At 39.9% G+C, this 24,728-nt stretch overlaps 1 protein-coding gene across 2 annotated transcripts in view; it reads right to left on the bottom strand.

The window, feature by feature from the left end:
* The window catches only part of LOC124134542 (protein draper-like), a 37,638-nt gene extending 13,272 nt beyond the window's left edge, over positions 1-24,366 (bottom strand). For both annotated transcript variants that reach the window (XM_048400413.1, XM_046499421.2), the window contains exons 1-5: positions 24,234-24,366; positions 17,826-17,924; positions 14,073-14,225; positions 11,624-11,716; positions 5,336-5,503 (exon numbers count right to left, since the gene is read on the bottom strand). In XM_048400413.1, the coding sequence (XP_048256370.1) occupies positions 5,336-5,503; positions 11,624-11,716; positions 14,073-14,225; positions 17,826-17,924; positions 24,234-24,294 (574 nt within the window). In that variant the 5' untranslated portion in view covers positions 24,295-24,366. The remainder of the gene's footprint in view (positions 1-5,335; positions 5,504-11,623; positions 11,717-14,072; positions 14,226-17,825; positions 17,925-24,233) is intronic.
* Between the last annotated feature and the right edge of the window lie 362 nt (positions 24,367-24,728).

The raw sequence follows: 24,728 nt of genomic DNA, 5'->3' as shown, positions 1-24,728 counted from the left end.
CCTTAATATAGACTAGATTAAGCCACACATAACTGTGACAGATAGCTGACACACATAACTGAAGGGAATCATGAAATTGCAAAACAGCGATAAAGAAATATGAATATGTATGTGTTTTATTATATTTAAGCCCAGGGATAAGGCGATGCATATTGTCAACGAGAGTGCGAGTTAATGCTGCTGTTCGCAATAAGAGTGTAGGAAAGGTAAACCAATGGTTCATAGCACTGATAGCCGCCGGGACAGGGTGACACTTAATAAACCACGGTGTCGTTGTACAAAACAACCTTATCACTACGACTGTCGTAAGACGATGTTAAGGTATGGTATGCGCTAGGATCGCTTTGTACATCGGGACCCAGATCCCATTCAGACCAATCAACACTGAGTTATCCTGTGACAAGCATGATGTTCCTAGGACGTAGTCTTCCCAGGCGTCCCTACAGGGATCCAAATTTTGAATATAAAATTATTGCTTAAAAAACTATTGCTTGAAACATAGACCATTGTTTGATATGGAATTCAAATGTCTCATGTCTACGTACAACATTCAACAGATCACATCAACTTTACACATATCCTTATGGATGGAAACGTTCCCATGAATGTCTGTCTTTATGAAGTCGGAGGCCCAGTCAGTCACGCAAGACGTTTGTCAGCACCATTACCGTGCTTATGGGGACAACCTAATCGGTAAACATGTAAGGCCTGCATCCCTCAGGGCTTTCCTTCCAGGTCGAACTTAAACTCTGTGACATAACTTAATACTGACAGTGTTCAAATTTGCGTAAAACACTCACTCAAATATTGAATATTGTATCCACATCACTCCCGAAAGTCCAAATATTATCCAAAGTATCCTTTCACTTGGCATTATATGATCATAACGTAATTTGGTAAACTTTATCGTCTATAAATAGTTGTAACACGTGTTATCGTTTCGGGGGCGGTGGGGTAGCTAGTGGTTAACGCGTTCGCTCGTCACGCATGAGCCCCGGGTTCGATTCCCCACAATGTTTGAAGGCCATTTCTGGTGTCCCCCGCCGTGATATTGTTGGAATATTGCTAAAAGCGGCGTAAATCAATACTCACTCACGTTATTGTTTCTTGGACACATACTTTTAAAACTGCTTTAGGTTCAGGAATAGTTCATTCTGTTACAGGAACAATAAATATTGTGGGTTTCGAATATATTATTAATGAAACGATGCACACAGCACCGGTCATGTGACAACAATGTAGAGAGTTTGCTGTCAAAATCAGTCTGTCCTTCTTCCATTGTGTATGTTTGTCATGTGACGTGCAGCACACATAACCACTTTAAACAACAAATACTCCCTAGTTCCCTTATACATATAACCTGTCCTTTAAACATAAAAACGGAACGTTAACGGAAGGTGTACGTGTGTAAGAATAAACACGCACAAGTCCTTCTTGAAAAGCTTCTTGGAGTCTTTGACGTTGGTTATAAGGGCGTTGATTTTGATAAAATTCATATTGCTATTTTGTCAATAGTGTGGACTGCGAATCTTCATAAATAGGTGCAGTAGGTATGAAGAACAGGTTGTGCTTTCGTTTTACAAAATAAACTATTCCAAAATGTATTTATGTGCAGTTGTTTGTGTTAAAGTAGAAAGGCATTAATGGTTATTTAGGTAAACGTACTAATGCTAAGATTACAGGGAGTATTCTTTCCATAATGTAGCCCATGCGAATCTAATAATGACATTGCATTATTTAGGAGTATTAACTTAGTTCTAAATTTTAGAAAATCTCTCATCACGGGTGGCCCCTTTCCTTCATTTTGGTCATACTAAACTCATTGTATATCTATACAACCATTATATCCACAAGAGTCAGAGTATATCATAATACATGGAGAAAAATCTGAGTCCATGATCGGGACGTGAATATCAATCGTTTTAATTATAGTCCGGTCGATATAGTGTCAAATCCTACCAAACCTACAACAAATTGCAACAGAAATGATTCTCCTGTTTTATGAACAGAAGGCATCCCCTTACAACATAGCAAAAACCTAGGAAAATCTAAGTTGGGAAAATTGTTTAATTTGTTAATGATCTTTAAGGGGTAGTAAATCAATATATAATACATAAAAAACAAAACATTTAATGTTTCATGTTTTGTTTAACCATGTTACATATCAAATGAAAGCTGGTGTCTCAAGCAGTCCTTGTATATCTATAGTTTGTATCTATTTTGCATAAATGTAATATAATCGGCCTTTGAAAAAAAAAATGGGGGGGGGGGGGGGGGGGGGACACGTATATCAATATTTATTTATCTATATAATTTTTGTTAGTTTGAACTATATTTATCTAATAATATAAACAATTGTTTATTTGTTTGAAAACCTTCATTTTAAAACATTTCCTTTTTAAAACATATATGTCAAGGTAAGGTCATCAATAAATGTTTACAAATATGTTTCCCGACAAGCAGCACTTCGGCAGCCATGTTTACCAAGGAGACAGACTTTCATGTCCAGCAGGTATATACCACAAAGTAGTTTACAAGATAAACCATAATGGATATTATAAACAAATGGAATGCTGTATAAAATTGACTAAATCATGATATATATCAAGATAAAGAGTCTGTTTGTAAATGTTTCCTGCCAACCCTTTTGAGCTAAGTACTATGTACCTAACAACAAGTTCCACTTGAGTGATTAACCTGGAACCTTGAACCGAAAGGTATATTTAATTGTTTCATAGTAATCTTTTGCATTTGAAATTGTATAAAGTACTTTACAAATTACATTTTCTAGTTACTTTATTTATCTGATGTACCTTGAGAAGTTATAAAGTTGTGAGAACTGGGGACATCATGTCAATGTTAACATAACTGAACTGTTTGTTTTGCGGAAGATCTGCAAACTATTCCAGTAAAAGGAAGATTATAGATGTGTTTCCTGTAAGAACTAAAGAATTTGAAGACAAGATTAGAAGCACATGCTTGACAAGAAAGGATAGTTGGAGTGAGAAAGTATTTTCGAGATTAGAGTTTGCACAAGACCTCGATGCTGTCGATGCTATATATCATCAAACTTAAAGTGTAAACTTTAGGACAAACAGAGATATCCCCCGTCAATTTTCCAATGAAGATAATACACCGAAAAAAGTTAGGAAGACATGATTTGAAAAAGAGGGAAGCTTTCTTGAAGACAGCTGAAAAGCTAGAACAAGTTGATGGTGAACAGGTCTCAGTTCAAGATCTCATAATGAAGATGCAAGAGTGTCAAGGTGATACTGATGCCTATGTATTTACCTACATGAAACAACAACTACTAGAATATTTTGTAGACATAACGGACATTTTTTCATTCCGGTTTTCATGACGGAAATAGTTTGCATGACTGCAATAAATGGGAAACCAAATGTTGCCAGACTCAGAACAACAGCATCAAAGATATTACAAGAACATTATCCGAAGCCAAGAAGTCAAGATCCTGAAAAGGAAAAGATGAGACTGTTACAAACACTATCTAAACTTATAAAGAATTACATTGAATCTATGAATGTCCAAACCAACACATATCCCACACCAGACGAACTTTCTAACATTTTGAGCAATGAAGAATATCTTCCCTCGTCATTGAAACTTCTATTACAAACACTCTTTGTTGGAAAGGGCATCAACTTGAAACTGAGCACCCCCTCCCTGCAAATCGGCTAAGGAATACAGCTACATCATCACTTTGCCTCTAAATATTTGATTGACACCCTTTCAAGTCTTGGATTTTGTAGCTCTTACTTCGAGGTAAAGAAGTTTGAATACTCTTCTGCTGTGAACCACGGTTTAGACCGAACATAACATCTGGCAGATTTTTTACAATTTGCTGACAGTCATTGGAGAGTCATTGGTGGACGAATGATTCCACAGCTGACAGATGTGCCAGCAGCTCCCAAAGAACTATTCACCATAATCAAATGCAACTGTAAGACGAGCATGTGTGGTTCAAACAAATGTAGCTGTAGGCATCACGGATTGCAGCGTTCTTCACTGTGTGGCGAATGTCGTGGCATGTCTTGTTTGAATTGCCAACAGCCCGCGGCATTTGAAGATAGTGAACTGTGGTTAATACATTTGCATACCTGTAACTATGCATGCGTGTGTGCTATATTGACAACTTGGTGGGGTGTATCGGTCAGCACATGATCGTTTCTTGCTGTTTGGAACAAGATAGATTACTATTATTGAAAGCTGAAAACAGATTTTTGCTGATTTCTATCAAACAAAATAAGATAGAATATGGAAAGGTATAGCATGATGAAGCCTGTATTCGTAGCTTTTATTTGATATGTAACAAAGTTAACATTGTATAATTTTAAAAAAAATGAATATCTATATTTCAGTAAAGATGACTGAATTTGAAAGTGTTCCCTCCACTTAGATTTTTTTACATTTTTTATATGATGTTAGGGAGGGCTTGTTAAATATGAATCAACTTAAAGCATTTCTGCTGCAATTTGTGGTTGGTCTATCGTTATTTTGACGGGGATATAAGAGAACTATGTAAATCAATACCCGTTTTCTCTCTAGTTTTAACAGGTGTGGTAATAGATGCGGAAGACTGAAAACGTCTCCACTGGATCAGACTGATCTTCTGTAAGTACATGAATCAAGAGTACATCTTCATATTGCATAAACCACATGTACTTACATTTAACATATATGTAAAGCTCATAGTAGAGTTTAAGCGGCCACGTGACCACAGTCTAAGCTTGAGATTCACCTAAAACTGCCAGTTAAAAATAGCTTTTCACAGTTTACTTTCATATTTCATCAAATGCATTTCAGAATACATGTACTCATTAGATTATCCTTTGAACAACAGGTTGACATGATTCATTGCATAATTAAACACAGTCCCAGTATCTGCCCGCAGAACAACTTGAGTCACACATAAACTATTTCGCAAATTGACATAATCGTCTTCTGATCGCTCATTACATCGATCGTTACATTAGAGCTCAAGTTGTGCAGTCTACATAAAACCCTACCAGCAAACATCCTTTTGTGCAAATGTTTATTTAAGAAGAGACTTCTTCCATGTTGGACGAAAGACGTGTTATTACTTATCAAACAATACACCTGGCAACCAATACACAATAGAAAAGCGCCATATACCAAGTATTCATGAGTATTCATACTTGTTTTCCTTGTAACATCTGTGTAATAAGTAATCTAAATGTTCGAAATGCAATGAGCCATATTGGCAGAAGAATGTATGATCCACTGTTAATTCACATCCTTTGACACACGGTAAAGGAAACAGTTACATATCACCACACAGAGTAATGTCACTTACCATATGATAGCTCTACTTCACACACTTTTCCATATAGGGGCAGTGTAATATCAGTGACGTTGTTTGGTTCAAAAGTGAACAGCAGTAGGCCAGGTTCACTCTTGTCCTCAGTTGCGGTTAGTTGTTTGTTCCCTTTCTTTAACTGTACTTTAGCAAATAGCGGGTGTTCTGAAAATTAGTAACGCATGCCAGATCACAATAACTTGATATTTTGTGAGTCGAAAGCACTGCATCTGAGTCAGGACCAATTGCCAGAAATGTTGTGTTGCGGTGAGTTCTGTTTGTTCCTTAAACAACTTACCTTTCTGAAAATTATATATACACATTTGGTCACAATTAATTCATAACATGCTAAGAAATTGCATCTTAATACGTCGTGATTTTGTTATGAAGGCTATGACGCTATTGAAACAATAAGCTAACCCAGAAATCTATAGAATACAGAATTCAATATGAAACCAACAAACAACAAAGAAATTGACTGGACATTAACTGGATTATACAATTAACTAGTTTACAAAAACAATACAAATCATTGCAAAGTAATTCTGCAGTACACAACAGAGTGGCAGTAAAATATTCAAAGGCAGTACAATTACACCGGTGATATACTAGCATTGGTAGCATCCGCTGGTCTTGAAACCTTCGACTTCTCTCGTTGGAAGTAGGCGAATTTTTCGACCATTGAATTCCTCACAGCACCAACACATTTGAAAATGCTTAATTTAAATATCTTATAATGGTGTCCGCCGACGAAATTTTCTGAAAGGTGGTGTGTACAAGTGACATGGCGACATGTATGAAACATGGTCGGAGCGTGTGTTCGAGCTTATTCGACGGCAAACAGTCCGAACTGTGTGTCACTCTACGGTATGGTATGCAGTTACATGCATGGATATTATCGAAAAAAATAGGAACCTACCAGATGGAAGGCAAAAGCACGATCCTCGGATATTTCGGTTGGCCTACCAGTACCACCGTACCACGTACACAGTACCACAAACATTTCAAACACGTGAAAATATACTCTTCCAAAAAAGAAACTTGACATAGATGTAAAACCACCTTTTGCCAAATATCTAAAATAATTACATTAAATGTGAACCAAATAAGTCAAACAGAAAGATGATGTGTCTATAATTCGCGAAAACACATACAAAGCACATAAACGTAGCGTTTCGGGATCAATTTTACAGCTTCATCCAAACGCAACCGCCTGTAAAAAAAACGTGCAGCACATGATCCTGTGCAGCCCCCCCTGCTTAATGGGTATAAAAATCCACATCAACGGCTGTTCATACAGTCCTTATAACGGCAGTAGAGGCGGTGACAGAATGCCAAGACTGAATGCACCTCAACGGAACAACGCCATTGGGAGATTACAAGCTGGAGCAACTCAACAAAAAGTGGCCAGGCACTTTGGCGTATCCAGAAAGACAATCTCCGCACTGTGGACCCAATACAACAACACCAACAGAGTTGACGATAGTCCAAGGTCAGGAAGACCAAGGGTGACAACCCAAGCACAAGATCGATACATCCGGCTGCGACACCTCCGAGACCGCACTACCACAGCCACGTCTAAAATCCCTGGGGTACGCAGAATATCAGATCAAACGGTACGCAACAGACTGAGGGAGGCTGGACTTTTTGCACGAAGACCTGTTCGACGTCCTGTATTGACCCCACGTCATCTGGCGGACCGTCTGCTTTGGTGCCAACAGAGGGTTAGATGGGCACGTGCAAGTTGGAGAAATGTACTGTTTACTGACGAGTCCCGTTTCCTACTCACACGTGCTGATGGGCGCGCACGTGTCCACAGACGTCGGGGTGAACGTTACGCCCCCAACTGTATGCAGCAGGTTGTCCCATTTGGCGGTGGGAGTGTCATGGTATGGGCCGGAATTCATCACGGTGGTAGGACGCCTCTCGTGCATGTGGCAGGTGCATTGACAGGTGTGCGTTACAGAGACTTGATCCTACAGCCTTACGTTCTTACTCACGTCAACATTCATGGTGGACAGTTCCAGCAGGACAACGCTCGACCGCATATTGCACGTGTTTGTCAGGACTTCTTACAGCACAACAACATCCAGACATTACCTTGGCCAGCCCGGTCACCAGATTTGTCCCCGATTGAGCATCTGTAGGACGAGTTGGATCGACGCTTTCGCAGAAGGAATCCACCGCCCCAAACACTTCCGGCGCTTCTTGATGCACTTCAGCATGAATGGCAGCACATCCAAAAGCGTGTTATTGACAACTTGATTGCATCTGTGGGTCGTCGGTGTCAAGCGGTGATTGATGCACGTGGTGGGCACAACTGATACTGACATTTTCTGTACCCCTGTGACATTAACTGTATCGTGTACATGTGTCTGTCTAGGTGACACGATTAATGTTTTGAACATTGTGTACATTGATCTTAAACCAGTGTTTCAATTATGGTTTCTGTGTCATATTTTGAAACAATCGAATTATATTACATTTTAAAAGTCAGTGTCAAGTTTCTTTTTTTTAAGAGTAGATTTGTAGTAATTTGTTGCCGCTCACACCGGTGAAACAATGCCTTGTGAAGTCAGGGGTCATCCAGTGTGCATAAACTCCTCCTAGTGATCTATCCTCTCTACACGCAGTGTCATTGAATACGCCCAGCTATATTTTGAATATTTGTTTACTAAATATAGCCTGCGACGGCGCATTTGAAAGAGGGCGCTGGTTTAGGACAGCACGTTTATTTTCAAGATGTGTTTTATTTCGTTTTTTCGTAATTCATATGGCTAAAATGATTGTAAATGGGAATTAATATACATATATTCTTTTTTCGATTGTTGATTTTTATAACATGCACAGGAATGCAGTTTATGAGGCCTATTGTATTGGAATACAACACATCCAAATGTTGCCGATGTTTGGGGAGGGTACCCCGGGCCCGAACTCTATTCTTAGCCCTTGGATCCTCTTTTCGATCAATCACCCCTTTACGATCATTAGGGTTAGGAATATCCGTTTAGTGGCCATTAGATTACACGAACTCAATTCTTATCCCTTGGATCCCCTTAACGATCTACCAACCCTAGCTTTACGATCATTAGGGTTAGGTAGCTGTTTAGTGGTTATGATAGATTCTTTAGCGGCTCCCAAAATTCTTCACACAAAAACGTCGAGAAAAAAGGAAGATAGGGTTTAGTGTCGAATATTTTGTGTCCTGGAAACTGTCCTGGAACATTCACACAAGTCGCTTTCACCCGCAAACTTTATTCATTTACTGATTCAAAAGCGAACTCACACTTGTGTCGTCACCAACCATGCTTATGGCTACCTCGTTCCTTACAATTATCCAGTTATCCTTACAGTGTTCCCTGCCACACCTTTTTGTCACATAAATCACCCGACGAATTATTAAAAGCCATGTCATTCATGCCTACCCACGAATTCGACACCTGACGCCTGACGCCTCAGGTCAGTTCGCGTCCGACGGATTCACACTAAAACTGGTTGCTTGTCTTGAGACACGTGAACTACGGCAGAGATCGCGAAGTTGTGGTACTGTATTCTAAAGGTGCTCCTAATGAAAAAATACACATTATCGTCCTCAATACTCAATACTCAGACGATAACATTACTTCGGGCTTTCCTCTCAAACCAAGCTGAGAGGGCATGATATAACTGAAATACTGTTGAAAGTTAAGAGTCACTCACTATCTTTTGATAAGGTTTTACAGTTGTTTGGTCAAACATTAACAGTTCAAAAAGAGAAACGAAAATAATGTTCAGCCTACTTATTGATTGTATTTCAACCTGATTACCAAATAAATCTTAAAAAAGGTTTCGTGATTCAAAACATGTCCTTTGTGGAAGTGTTTTAGAACCCTGAAAACATTATTAGTGAATGAGTAAGTTAAGATTTATTGTCACATCGGCAGTATTTCAGCAATTTAGACATTAATAATAAATACGTTGAGAATATATAAAAACATGCCAACAAAGGACACAACAATAACAAGACCATCACAGACTTATATTTAAAACGAGCATATAACCATAAAGAGATATCACTGTATATAACAATACATGATAAAGATGGGCAATAGGTCACCAGCAATCAAAGTTAGGCCATACTTTTGCTACCTGCCTGGAATCCTTGTAGGATTTACGCCACCCCTCTGGCTACTGGCGAGTATTAGAAAGCCAAACAATTAATCATACAACGGTTTAAAGCATGGAGAGAAGCAAAATACCTTGAATGATGTGGAACATATGTACCCTCTCAGGGGGACAATATTTTACGTTACATTTACAACCTTTGAAGATACAGTCACTAACAATCTAAGTTATTTTGTTCATTCGATCCAATTAAAAGATCACTTACTTTCTACTATACACATTTTATAAACAAAAGTATCAATTAAAAAAAATGAAATAAAATTAATACAATGAGAACTGACCGTAAAAAGAATCTGTATGCATGAAACCTTGAAAAGTCAACACAGTCAAGCAGGACATGAATCTGGATTTTGTCCAGTTCTCTCACCATCAGATGAAGAAACAGCATTTGTTCCTACATGACTTCTTTTGTTTGCATTTTTATAGCGAGAACCGATGTATTTTGGGTTACACATGTTGAAAGAAAGGAGATTCGACGGTTAACAAGGAGCGATGTTATAGTTGAAATCGACTGCAAAAAGCAGGGCTTCAATGTCGTTATATTCCGGCAAAACAGACCCTGTATCTATTTCTGACAATCAGAATGAAAGTGAGGCTGGTTCGGCCAATGTCAGTTACCTGAAGACATGTACAAATAGAACCCGGAGGTTAAACATGCCAGATTGGTCGTTTAGCCACCGGCCTTAGCATATGACTCTAGGCAAAGTTGTATTACAAAGTGTTGCTGATTATTTTCATGAATTGAATAGGTTTGTATGGACACATTCCAAAACACAAGCTTTCCATGCTTAGGGCGTGGCGTGACTAGCAGATTGATAGAATTGGGCCCATTCTGCAACCTGTCTTGGTGAAGTCCCTAAATGGATTGTTACCAAGATGAAATGGAACAATTACTGAAACATTTTTTTCAGAATGTGTTTCTGTCCATAATACTTTTGAATTGATTTCCTGTTCATGTACTTATAGAGAAGATTGTTTCACCTTTCAGATCACTCCTTTAGAGATAACTAAGAAACTGATAGTTAGGATGCTTATTTGAACTGTAACACATTAACACATACAAAATATACAAAGTTCATTTTAAAGGTAATTTACTTTATGAACTACGAAACATTATAAACTTGATTGCAAATTTATAATAATTGACACATCATTACATTAACTTTCATTAACCTATCAATAAAGGTTGTGATACCATACACATTGTAGCCCACTATATAACAATTTAACAAGAAATGAACAAATCTGACTACATATTGATATTCATGATTAGTAACTATATCACTAATAATTTAAAAATGGATATATTAAAACTGTATTGTAATACACGGTTGGAGGAAGTGTAGAATTGTGGAGCAATTGTACACTATGAGATAAACCTAGATCACATGCTCGACCTCATGCATAGGTTAAAACATTCATTATTTATTTCATTTCATAGTCATTTTTTCATTCATCTCGTGAAGACTGACAGTGAAAGAGTGGCATGTTTGATAGCCCATGAAAACATCATACCTACTTGTCGCCCTGTGGCGGTAAACACAAACGGTGATCGATCTGTCTGGCTTTCAGTCATTGTTTTATTCAAATCTGATAGTTACATGTAATGTTGTTCACATATATATCTGTTTGCACTTGCCAGTTATCTATGCGCCCGTGATGCGGGCCAGCTCGACACAGAAAGGCACTGTAACTAAATTCACGTCGTATGTACAATTTGTACTTCTGGTCTGATGCTGTAACAGCGCGCCAAGTGATTATAAATAGACGGCGGACCTCATTAGTTCCTGTTAACCTAATCTTTTCACCATCACTGAAGTAATGTCATGCAACGACGCAATTGTTGAATACAAACAAAATGGTCCCATTTCATGATCATGCGTTAAATGAAATGAACAAGGCACACTTTCAATGGACCATTTAGATCATCTTATATGTAAAAGTCGCGTTCTTCAAATTAATGACAGAGCAAAGTTATGCATGATAATAATTAAACAAAAAAAGAAACAGTGTCTTACCACATCCACATCCTGATAACTACATCCTGTAATTAGATGAAATATGTGTTTATGTATGATTTTTCTCGAAATAGGTTTGGACAAGAAGAAGACGAACACCTACTGTATTTGCATAGTGGACCCATATAGCCCCTGCGACAACCATCTGGACATTGAGTCTTGCACAGCTTCCATTCTTTACACCCGCACAAAGTACCTGCATTAAATGACAAACATAAAAGGTGAACTCACGACTAGAAAGGTGTCTTCCTGGCAGTTAATTAACTTGTGCTCGTTTTATACAGCGATGCGAATCAAACTAAAATCTGCCTGAATGGAACTACAAGTTACGTGGCATTATCGTTTTTCTATTTGTGATTTGTGTACACTTTGCTGACTGTTTGTTGCGTATCAATCTTTTAGCTCTGAATCATAATAAATGTGTTTTTTATTACTTTCAAATTAACACTAGCGATAAACACATGCCAACAATATGCATAAGTGTTAACATATGATGGTTGAGTTAATCATTCAATGTTTCGTAGATCTGATTCGCCACCAATCGATCGACGGTCGAACCCGTTCAAGGCGTTCCAGGTCAACAACAAGAGTACGGTATCGTTTGACCCGACACGAAATCGATCACGAAATCGAGCTCAAACGGCCAATAAAAATGTTGCAAACATTCTTCAGGCTAATGGAGGACGAGTTACGAATCAGAAATCGTCTACATGCAGCTCATCGCGTGTTGTGCCTGATTATGGGCCCTGATTCACTTTACACTTCCTTGGTAGGCGTGGTCGTATCGGTCGACGTCGAAGTGAAGGTCAAACCATGTCGACCTGAGACCTCGTGACAGATTTGGCAGTGGATCGGTTATGTTGTTGGGTGGTATTACCATGACTGAACGAACCAATCCCAATTTTGTGCAAGGAAGGATTACACTACTATTGGCACAACATGCTGACATCCTTTATTGTCCCGTTTGCAAGGCGCGTGGGTCGACGTTTTGTGTTTCAGGACGACAACGCCCTTACTCACCGTGCACCCAACTTCAAGACCAAGCCCATCCTGTTGCAACCATCAAGCGAAAGACAAAATAGGAAATACAGTCATATTTTTAAATCCAGACCAACATCCTGTTAGCGTTGCAGACCACCAATTTATGCATTAGCCAAGCAGATCATGTGGCATCAGCCAGATTGCTATGAGAAAGGTGTTTGTTCTCATGTTTGGGGGCGGGGGGCGGTCGCGTAGCCTAGTGGTTAAAGCGTTCGCTCGTCACGCTGAAGACCCGGGTTCGATTCCCGACATTGGTACAATGTGTGAAGCCCATTTCTGGTGTCCCCCGCCGTGATATTGCTGGAATATTGCTAAAAGCGGCGTAAAACCATACTCACTCACTCACTCGTGTTTGGGGGATTGCACATCGAGATGGCGGCTCTGATGTCAATTGGAACCTTGCAGTAGATGCACTGGCGTGTCATCATCTGAAACTGCAGACTCCTTCCTGTCAGCTTCAAGTGTTTCTGTTTCAAGGAAACGTCAAACCCTTCAAATAACAGCATGCAGTCTCTACCAACCGATGACAGCATCATACGTAGATTATTGAATTTCGAAATTTGGGTAACTGACTTTAACTTCAGAGTCTTCAATTTCATTTCTGGCACCTTGTCGTGACAATGGAGCTGTATATTTTCACACTGATCGGGTCGTTCAGAGAATATAATTTTGAACTCTATTGTGGGGCAATAGCTGAAAGCTTCCCATACATTTTTGCCATCAACAATAATGTGAATTATGCTCGGTGGCTTCCCGTTTAACTGAACTGTGGGTGTACATGTTATTCACTACACAGCTCTATGCGTCTGTTCATGCTCAAACTAACCTTCTCAAATGACAACAAGAATATAGTACATGCAAATTGTTGTATTTTTGTGTGTTTCATGTACCTCCAGTGCATTCTGGATAAAATAGTTGTAATACTATTGCGTGTGTTTTAGGAAGATACCAACTATTGAACTAGAAAATTTCGTGACTACAGAATAAAGGAACCATGTGAAACCACTTTTAGATCTCAAGAATCGGATAGCTGTATCATGAGATAAACATGTAATGGCATAAATGGCGCCCATCTAGGATTTTTAAGTGGCCAACGCGTTTTCCAATGAGAATACACATCCCAGTTGTGTTGCTTGTATCATCCTTTTTAACGGTTGTTCAATAATCTGCCCAGCTAACAACCACTTATTCTCACTGCCTCTCTACCTCGATTTTGTCATCCCGTCAAATATGGTTTAAGAGAGACAAAGTTGATTTGAGATAGATATTTTATAATAGCATAAAGGGCCAATACTATACATAGACGCAAGATAAAACCACAAAGCAAACTCACTATTCACTGGTAAACAGACATATTGATATATACGTGATTTTGTGTATCACGTTTTGAATCTTTAGTCGAAAATTTACGGTTTCATCTTGCACTTCCCAGGGACGCAGATAGAACATATACAATCACGTTGTGTTAGAAATTGATGTTTTATGATAATGTTATAAATGGCATGTGTTACCTGCTTCATATCGAATCCTCAATGTGTTCACTCTGTCTGCAGATTTGATGTCTCTTGCATATATCTTTCTGTGGTAGGAGGAACAAGTCGTTATATTGCCATCCACAAGTTTTCGGTTATATGGATCTAGGGTGTGCCCCCTAAGTATGTTTTCTGAAAGCAAGAGGTACAAACAAATAACAACGGCAGCACCTTTGAAGTAGAACTATGTATCCATGTGAACACTTTTATTTTCTATATTATGTGTCCCCTCTTCATTGTTAACTTCATAGTATGTAAATATTTTACCCTGGCATCCACTCCTACATGCATATTCTATCACAAATCTGACATACTCACTGAAGGTCAATTGCCACTGCATGTTAATACCTGAATATAAGTCCTCTAAAAGCATTCTTAAAAAATAGAAAAGCATAGGCTAACTTTGAACTTTTTACTGAGTACAATTAAACGTGCATATTTCTTTTAATTCTTCTCCATTATACCTTCAACGCTTTGGCCAGTTGTCCAAGTGTCTGTCGCGTATGTTGTCGTTGACGTACACGTCTGTCGAGTTAATCCCACAGATGCTCTATCGGGTCCAGATCAGGATATCTGGAAGGCCGTGGCAAGAAATTGACGCTTGAATTATGAAGGAAGTCAACAGTGACACGAGCTGTGTACGGTACAGCGTTGTCATGTTGAAACAACTCCCTATGTTGTTGATAATCGGAAGTTGGTGACATTGAAGATGTAGCGATTTGCTGTCACATTCCCTTGAACCACCACCAACAATCTCCGTGTGAAGGATATGGCTCCCCATAGCATCACATTTCCGACACCGAAGCTGTTGCCGTCTATGCAATCATTTCAATACAGGGACACATACCGGACTTCTGGGTTTAATTCTCACCTCTCGCAGATGATTCATGTTTGTTTGGGCCCATATCCTCCTCAAACCAGGCATATGTCCTAAAGTCTCGGTGGCAGTAGCATGTCGATGACGTAGATGAAAGACTCGAATGTAGCGATCTTGTTCAGGGGCGGTGACACTTGGTCTAAAACTCGGATGATTTGATTTGATTTGGGGCGGGTATACCAATCCAATAAACAAGATGTTGTGTTCTGGTGTCCATCTGAGCTTATACCTTGATTTGTTATAAAATGACTGATAGTTGGGGTGTATGTAATCAAGAAATATTACCCATACACAATGTTGCAAAGGAATATTTACCAAACAGAAAATGTTTCAGAGAAACATCACCCCAAAATTCACTAAGTCGGACATATATCATGAAAAACGGAAAAATGAAAAATATCAAATGCCCTGATTGGCAAAGGACACCAATTTTCCCCAGGTCTGTACACATTCAAAGTCCAACTTGTTTCCATGGAAACCAGAAACATTAAAATTGTTTAAAAATCGTCAAACGTGACGGACGAACGGAATGACCGAAGGACGGATGACGGACGGACGGCTCCCATTCCTATATCCCCCTTCCACTTCCTGGCGGGGTTTACAATGCAGCTTCAATATACATTCACGAAGACAACTCACACAGGTGATTTTGTAATGTGAACAGCATGCAATGATTTATTAGCTATTAGGTGCTCTGATAGCTATTAGGTACTCTGACACTTTTAGTTAATTATAAAAAACGCTCTGCCACGACTTGCTGAAAATCCACGTCTACGCGAAGTAGGTATGCAAACTGGAATGGCACAACAAATCTACAGCATGGCAACATTGAGGATGACGTCACGTTAACAAGACAATCATATGGTTGTGGAGCTTCGGAATCAATACCAAACTCCCTTATAAACTGCTCGGACAATTCCTGGGTTGACCAATCAGTGGTAGAGCCATACGTAACCGGTTGAGGTATCACAGGATCCGGCCCCGATATCCAACTATACGCTCAAGTTTGCTTCCAGGTCACCGTCATGCAGGCCTTGCTTTATGTAGACAGCATCTGAATTTCGGAAGACAAGTCTTGGAGAGTATGCTGTTCACAGAGTCCAGGTTTCATCTGGACAGCTCTCATGGTCGTGCAAGGGTGTACAGGTGTCCGGGAGAACCAGAACAAGCTTGTAACGCTCGCTCTGGAGATTTGGCTTGCAAGAGTAATGTTGCGCCACCTTGCTGCCTCAGACAGTCGACTGCAGCACTAGCTCTGAGGACGTGAGTTGTCATCCTGGATCTCAGACTTCTGACCAACGCGCTTATCAAATGGTATGACCACTGGACATAAAACGTGGTCCACATAACGTTAATGATCAAGTTCCCTTGCAAGATCTTCCAAACGTCCTGTTGTCATATAGGATGCCAGCTCAGCCCATGCTGCCAGCACTGTACATTAAGTACTCTTCGATAGTTCCTCTCTCCACGCTGTCTCCAAACACGTCATCTACCATTTGTAACGCGTAAACCGAACATCAATTCATCGAAAAACATGGCGTGTCTCCAAGTCCACCGTTGACGACCTCCAAACTGCACACATTGTTGTCTGAGGCGCCTGTGTACCACAGTCATGCTCATTCCTCTGGAAGGACGTCTTGAATTCAGACCCGCAGTTTTCAACCTGTTTCGTATCGCTGACGTCAAAAGTTGGCTTCCCGTGGCAGCCTCAAAGTTGTCCCTCATTTCTGGTGCAGAAATGAATCTTTTCCTTTACACATTGGTGAATCCATATTGATCCTGCCACGTAGCATCCTTCCATGTTGTTTTCCATCTTCCCCAACCGTTTGCCGATATTGTTCCATCAGTCGGGATATCACACTTTTACACATTTACCTAAGTGTGTGACAAAAGCATTCTGTGATTAGCCATCTTCAGTCATGCCTATTACGCGCAATCTTTCTGTAATCATTTTCTCTAATGTACACTTTGGGAGGCATATTGGTTGTGACGTTAACCGGCACATGTAATTAAAACATGACGTATCACCGTGGACGACAAGCTCTACATGTAAAATGTGCAAAGTTTGATTGAGTTTGCTATGCCCGCTTAGTGACTGGTGCAACAAAGCTGGCCAATTCATTTTATATCTGGAACGACAAGGTTCCCTTAAATATTGTTCCTCGTATGTTAACTTTGTCCCAAATCGGACTTATTGCAATTTTGCCAAGCACCTAAACGATGTCCATAAATACTGAGCCGCAAAAGAAACGTCACTTCATGAAAATACTTTTCCCACTGGAAAAACAATGCATTTTTGGAGACACTCTTTTTTTAAATTGGTCTGTATCCAAATTTAGTGTTAACGAACACAAAGTGCCACAAATGAACATATATTGGTCGCCAAAACGTCAAAATCAAAATGCATTTGGGTTTCCTTGTGCCTTTTCTGATAAAAGGGACGCCAATACGTGGATCCAACATTCTTGTATCGATACTAGCGTCATGCCAAGACTTACGAAGAATCAGAGAAACCAGGCTTTAGGACGACTGCATGCTGGCCAGACGGCAGGAATGGTTGTCAATGCTTTTAATGTCCACGTGAGAATCATCTACAGATTACAGCAACGATACCAGGTCACCAACAGCTTATCAGAAAAGGCGTTATTTTAAGTAAAAACAACTTACAAGTGTTGATAAGTCTAATATTCTTTCACCTAAATATATCTGATAACTTTCAAAATGATTTCTAAACGTTTTGCTCATTTCTTACAATATGTGTTTGTGTTGGCCAAAACAATTCCTTATCATCCCTTGTCCAATGTAAACTGACGCTCTAAATGGCGGGTGATCTGGTTATGTAAAATTATTCTTACCATACTGGCATCGACTTCCCGTGAATCCAGCCTCACATCCCGACTCACATGTTGTTTGGTAAAGGTCGCACTGGCTTTTTACACGGCAGTGGCACTCACCTGTAATGTGAACGTAACCAGAAGTATGAAATAGAACAATACCACGGTGGGTTCATTTGAATCAGCCCAAGGTCTTTTCACACCCGAAGACATAGTGATCTGCATGCTAAAGGAGCACACTTAAGGTGTCTACCACACCGTTGACCACCAACAACAAACAAATAACAAAACATAAAAAAACAATAATAAAACTAAAACAACCAACAATAACAACAGCAAAGCGACACATCGTCATTTGCGAAGTGTATGTTTACTGCCACTGAGCTAAGTGGTGCAGATATGTTGATAATACATAATATACACGTATTTTAACCTTACCTTACTCGCACATGCTCGTTTTTACTTAACTTGTTCTTAACAACTGACTTATACAAATGTTCACACTTAGTGTTCGAGCGACGCTTTATGGGAACCTAATTTAGTCATAAATAAGTTATGATTAAACACACAAGTGCTGGTATCTCAAAGATATGTAAAACTTCAGTTGGTGGGCATAATATTATATAATTAATTACGCTTAAAGTAAGCCCATAGAGCCAGGGCGTTCTCCTGCCGCAGGCACGCGTGGATGCAATTTTGCACATAAAGCGAACTAGGTAGCTACGTGTTACATGTATAAGCATAAATTGCTAATACGTACACCAGGGCTTGCTTTCCGAAGTAGGCCTGTCTCATATACCGACTTGAGTAAATAAAAGCGACAAGATCATTCCATGATCATAAGAAATGTCTGCTAAAATCAGAATCCATTCTTCGGTTCCGACTTCATTACTAGCATGTATTTATGAATCACTATGCAATAGTGATAATATCAGGTATTTACGAAAATGTGAAAGTAACCTGCCCCAACCCATGGCACTCGTAACAAACACATGCAAAGGCAAATCAGTTGTTCACCTAAAAGGCCAAGGACCACATTTTACTTAAGGATGGGTAGAAATAAACACAGTATTTACACACATGTGCTGATATGATCATCCTTTACTCTTCTTAACAACCGAGTACTGTTCCATCCGACTGTTTATTTGTCTACCGCCGCACTCAGCAATAATCTAGTCATTTGACGGCGGCATGTAAATAATCGAACTTTGACCTGAACCAGACTGACCAGTGATTGAGTCCCGCGCCGACGGGGTAAGATGATAGGGAAGTCACCGTGCCTGACCACCCGATCCACTCAGTGGCCTCTTTCAACAAACAGGTTGATGGAGACATTATCTTTTACAACACGGAATACCCATGGGTCCCCCCGACGAATCAACAGTGACATGACCGTTCTGGCGTTACTGGTAGCCAATGCTCTTTCAATTAAGGATTGACTTTCCCTTTGTGTGGGTTCATTGGAGTATGAACCTTCATAGAGTGAGGGCCAAACTGTATGAACGTCTGAGCTTGCGATGATGTCAATACAATGTTTGGCCCTCACTGACATGAACGTATGTATGCTCAACATGCTCTACAGGAACAACGTTTGTAGTTTCTTTACAACAGATTATTCAAATAATATTATCATAAGATGAGGAATGTCTGATAAGAACTACCTCAGTAAGTCAGTTACAATGACAGCGCGTGGTAATACATTACTTCAAGACGTCAAAATGGCCGACACAATAAACGTCGGGAGATATTTCGGAAGTTGTTAATGAACCTGTGGCGGATACATGTTTTAGTCATCAATGATCAACTGGTCGATCATTGAAAGGTGATTAAAGATGTTTATTAGACACTATGGTAAATTCATAGATTGCTGTAGACTGTCACTGTCAGCCTAGCTAGGATCGAGTCGATACTTCGATAGTGTGGATGTGCATTTCTTCGATTTGTTCACTAAGGTTCGGTCGTAGCGAGGGTATTCGTAAACGATCATACAGTCAAACTCTGTGACGTTGCTCAATGTATACTGAAACGCTGAGTTTAAGATTAAAGGATCTAAATGATGAGAAAGAACGCTTCTGTATGTATTCGTGCAAGGGAATTCCCAGGGGTTTCCCTAAGAATGTGGAAGTAGTCCGTCAGTGGTTACGTCATTTCAAGAACACGGTCTCGTTAAAAACGTATGAACGTCAAATTGTGTCGTTCATACACTTATGAACGTCAATTTCGCGGTCATATGACCGATTTCACGTCCAATGGAAAAGTCGTCTATCGTGTAAACTTCAAATTACAAAAATTATTACATGATAATCACTTTCGTGTACGACAGATTAAATGTAATATGGTTTAGTTTAGTGTGACTCAAGTCTCCGAATGATAAGTACAACAAACATAATTTTGAGATGAGGTGTAATGGGGTTTAACGTCGTGTTCATTATTGCACATATATATATACTGATCTACTGATCCAACTCAAAATGCTGACTTAGCCTTCTCCATAACGCTGTGTTTGGCTACGTTTGAATCCTGAATTATTCTCCTTGTCTACGCTTCAAGGCACGACAATCTGTGAAGTCTGGACAGCATCTCGATTCATTAGTGAAATGTACTTGAGCCAAGTCCGGCTCTGTCCAATTGATCTTTAGCTCAATCAAAACGCGTCAAAGGTTTTCAAGCACATCGTGCACATTGTAAACTTCGTGCCAATGAATGCATGCCTCTGTCCGTTCATCGTGAAATTAAGGTCCTGTAGTGGTTATTCAATCATTCTGAACCGGGATATTTCATCTTTATTCGTTGGATGATCATGAAACCTTGATCCTTTGCAAATTGTGAGTGGTATACTAGTGACAATATTGCTGTCATCTTTATCAAAATGTATAATTTATGCGCACCACAAACAATACAATTGCCATGGATCTTTTCAGAATGATGCATGATAATCACATATACAAACACTTTGTCATGCCTACTCATCGTGATCCCTGGAGCAAAGTGTCTGAAGGTTTGACATCATATTCTATTAGTTTGATGGCCTGTTGTAATGCATAATTGTGGTATCAGTTTTTTTAAATGGTCAATGCTTGTGATAGGGGTCTGTGTCGGAATCAAGGTTGTGATATTGCACCCGAGTCCACGGAATGTTTATAATGTATCTTATTGGTACTATTATATTCGTTGGGACCTCCTATGACCTTTTAGCAATATTTAAATCCACAATGGTTGCCAAGGTGGAATCCAAGATGACCACCAGCATATGTTTACTTTCTATGCTGTAACTTTAAAAGTACAGCTGCACAAATCTTCAACTCCAAAAATACAAATATCTTTTCCCCACTTGAACATTCTTAGTATCAATCAACGATCAAAGACAACGCATTTGCAATGCTCCTACAACACTATTCATTTCTACACGTTGAGTATCAAACTTGAGCAATCAAGTTTATCCAATCATGCATCCTTGGCATTTTCACAAACTTCGTCCTCCATGCAAACTTGTTTCTTCTGCACTGACACAGGTCACTCCTCGTGCATGCTAATTTCTTACATTTGCATAATGTGAGTACATCAACTGCAAATGGAGATGGTTCTGTTGACAACAGTTAGCGAGTAAGTTGGGTTTAATGCTACACATGACATAACTCCACACAAACGTTTCCCCATTCAGACACATTTGCTGGGCGGCAGAACCATCGTCAACTATCCGTGTCCAGCATGTTTGCTGGGCGGCAGAAACATCGTGAACTGTTCTTCTCCAACATGTTTGCTGGGCGGCAGAAACTCGTTCAATCTGATTAATACCGAAAGGTTCGCCTTGCGTATTAAGTTGGGTTTTTTCTTGAAAAGACAACACAGAGTAAGTTAGGCAGGATGCGGTGTCAATTGTTCAGTCATACTGACACCGTTCTATAAGTGGGGAATTAACCATGTGGGGAAATGTCAACGTCACATGGGGTTATGACGGAGCGAACATATCTCATTGTGTGGTTATCTAACAGTGGAGAAATGTCAGTTTCGAGTTGTGTGTCACTTGGGAAATGTCAGTGTGGGGTTATGTTTGAGTAGGGAAAGCGCAGTGTTGAGTTATGTCAGGGTTGATAAATGCCAGTGTCGAGTTATGTCCGACTGGGAAATGTCAGTGTGGGGGTCATGTGCGAGTGGGAAATGTCAGTGTGCGGATCATGTGCGAGTGGGGATATGTCAGTGTGGAGTTATGTCCGAGAGGGGAAATGTCAGTGTGGAGTTATGTCCGAGTGGGGACATGTCAGTGTGGAGTAATGTCCGAGTGGGGACATGTCAGTGTAGGGTTATGTCCAGGTGGGGAAATGTCAGTGTGGAGTAATGTCCGAGTGGGGACATGTCAGTGTAGGGTTATGTCCAAGTGGGAGAAATGTCACTGTGGAGTAATATCCGAGTGGGGACATGTCAGTGTAGGGTTATGTCCTAGTGGGGAAATGTCAGTGTGGAGTTATGTCCGAGTGGGGACATGTCAGTGTGGAGTTGTGTCTCAGTTGGAAAATGTCAGTGTTGAGTTATGTCCAAGTGGGGAAATGTCAGTGTTGAGTTGAGATCAAATGGTAGCCATGTTCGCATTGGGGTATGTCCTTATCGGGAAATGTCAGAATGGAGTGGCTATGTCTGACTGGGGAAACATTTTTGTGGACTTATATCATAGAGAAAAAATCAGATTGGGGTTATGTCCGAGAAGAGTGAGTGAGTGAGTGAGTATGGTTTTACGCCGCTTTTAGCAATATTCCAGCAATATCACGGCGGGAGACACCAGAAATGGGCTTCACGCATTGTACCTATGTCGGGAATCGAACCCGGGGCTTTGGCGTGACGAGCGAACGCCTTAACCACTAGGCTACCCGACCGCCCCTATGTCCGAGAAGAAAAATGAAGTGTGCCTCAATGTTTTATAACTCTGCTTCTAAACTGTTCACTGCATGTGCTCAGTGATCACGAGATCACAACATTTACAAATAATAACGATGTAATAACTCTTAAGCAGCCTCAAACAATTATCCCACACAAAACAGTGCTGCCTGTGTTCGTACGTATCTTGAACAAACTAATTCGTCTATCCGTCATACAGGTTGTGTTTGCCTTATCAGTCGTGTTCGCAGTGGCGCTTCAACAATGCAAGCATTCAACTGTATGTGAGTTAGGAATCACAGTGCCATGGGGGTTTTCAACAAGAAGGAGCCAGCTATTTTCACAACAAAGCAAACCTTGATATACATTCACATTTAGTCAATGGAAAGTATTTTTAATTTGCGGATTAACGTATTGCTTTTATTATCGGTTTGAGGATCGAAGGTGATGCATATTAATGTATTTGAACTATTTCAAAAGGCGATCAGAGAACATACTTTTGTCCGTGTGTGGAGGTATGATAGCTGTGGATCTGCAGGTTAATTGGTCTTGGGTTTAAAGCCCGGCATGCGAGTATAAAGAAGGAGAGGCTTGTCCTTCTTGTGTGACACCAACTGTCTTAGGTACAGTGTCTGGTAATGTTACAATGTCTGGTAATATTGGTCGGGAGGTACCATAAAGTCTGGGGACAAACCTGTCACATGCTCAGGCAGAAATACTCAAACCTTTCCGCTATCTGGGTTGTTGCAAAGAAAAGTCTACCAACGTCACCTTTCAAAACCAACATGGAGGGAGAGCATACATATTTGAGAATGAGAAGCGGACAGACTTTTGTAGCTATTATTTTGGTATTTGCATTCAGACGAAAATCTTGTAAAGAAAATGAGCAGTCTGATTGGTAGTTTACATGCAATCAAGTTGTAACATGCGGACACACGGTCAGTTAAAGTTGAAAAATCCTATATCTGCCCAAAGCAGAATCCATTATATGATACCTAGAATATAATAAGCGTGTGATTTTGAATCACTGTACAATAATGATGATACCAGGCGTTTTAGTTTTTCTGGTCCAGACACCGATATTAACAGGCTTGTTGTTTTTCGTTAAACAAGATCCATTAGGTCACGTCACTCTCTTCCTAATAACATAATCATATTAAATCTTCAGAGTATAACTGTCATCCTACAATTGCTTGTGTGGGCCGTTTTCCTGCACTGAGTGACCACCTTTTCATCGACCTCGAGCCTAGTGTAAGCTGATCCTTATTCGCCCGCGCTGGTTTCTTTAAATTACGGCTTCAGTTTGTCTCGGATTCTTTCGTGGGAAAGAGATTAGAATATGTGTTTATTCTAACGCGAACTACATAAGCCTAAAGTTACCCCATATGGTAATGTACGTTTATTGACTATACAGAAGGATAATAACACATAGATTTGCATCCCTCACCGTACGTGTGACGAACGTAAACACATACGCACTTGTTTATATGTGCATTAGATGTAGGAAGGACGGAGTCAGAGTGAAAACAATGCCTACATTATAACATAATTCTTACTTACCGAGGCTTAGCCTGCACTGCAACAGGAGAAACCATATCGCAATGATATATGATATATCCATTCCGAAACTACAACACACTGACCTGCGAGTACTGTGTAACTACTTACTACAGTATGTGCATTCTGGATTTAAAGGTCGTTATCGGGCGTGTCAGGCTGAGAAAGTCGGAACGGGCCGCGATGGTGGGATTGCTCAAATAGGATTATGGAACTTTAAAACAAAATATGTTTGGGGCGTTTTATTGAATCAGGAGAACTAACGAAGATGAAAACAGTATTTAACGACTGAACGTGATCACTATTCTACAGATATCTTTTCTGTTTATGTTTGAAGTCAATATGATCAACGGCTTTGACTACTCGTCAGTTTACTTCTGTAGTGTCAACAGTGACCACCAGAAGAACAAGTGCAGTTCTGGGATGTGTTTCAGAGACAGGATATTTGTTCTGTCACTGCTTCAGAACTTACGCTTTTACAACACACTATGTTCAGAA

The sequence above is a fragment of the Haliotis rufescens genome, unplaced genomic scaffold (genome assembly GCF_023055435.1).
Source record: "Haliotis rufescens isolate VD_foot unplaced genomic scaffold, xgHalRufe1.0.p SCAF_2, whole genome shotgun sequence".
Lineage (NCBI taxonomy): Eukaryota > Metazoa > Mollusca > Gastropoda > Lepetellida > Haliotidae > Haliotis > Haliotis rufescens.
The sequence above is the reverse complement of the archived record's forward strand: the minus strand, read 5'-3'. Positions and strand labels throughout refer to the sequence as shown.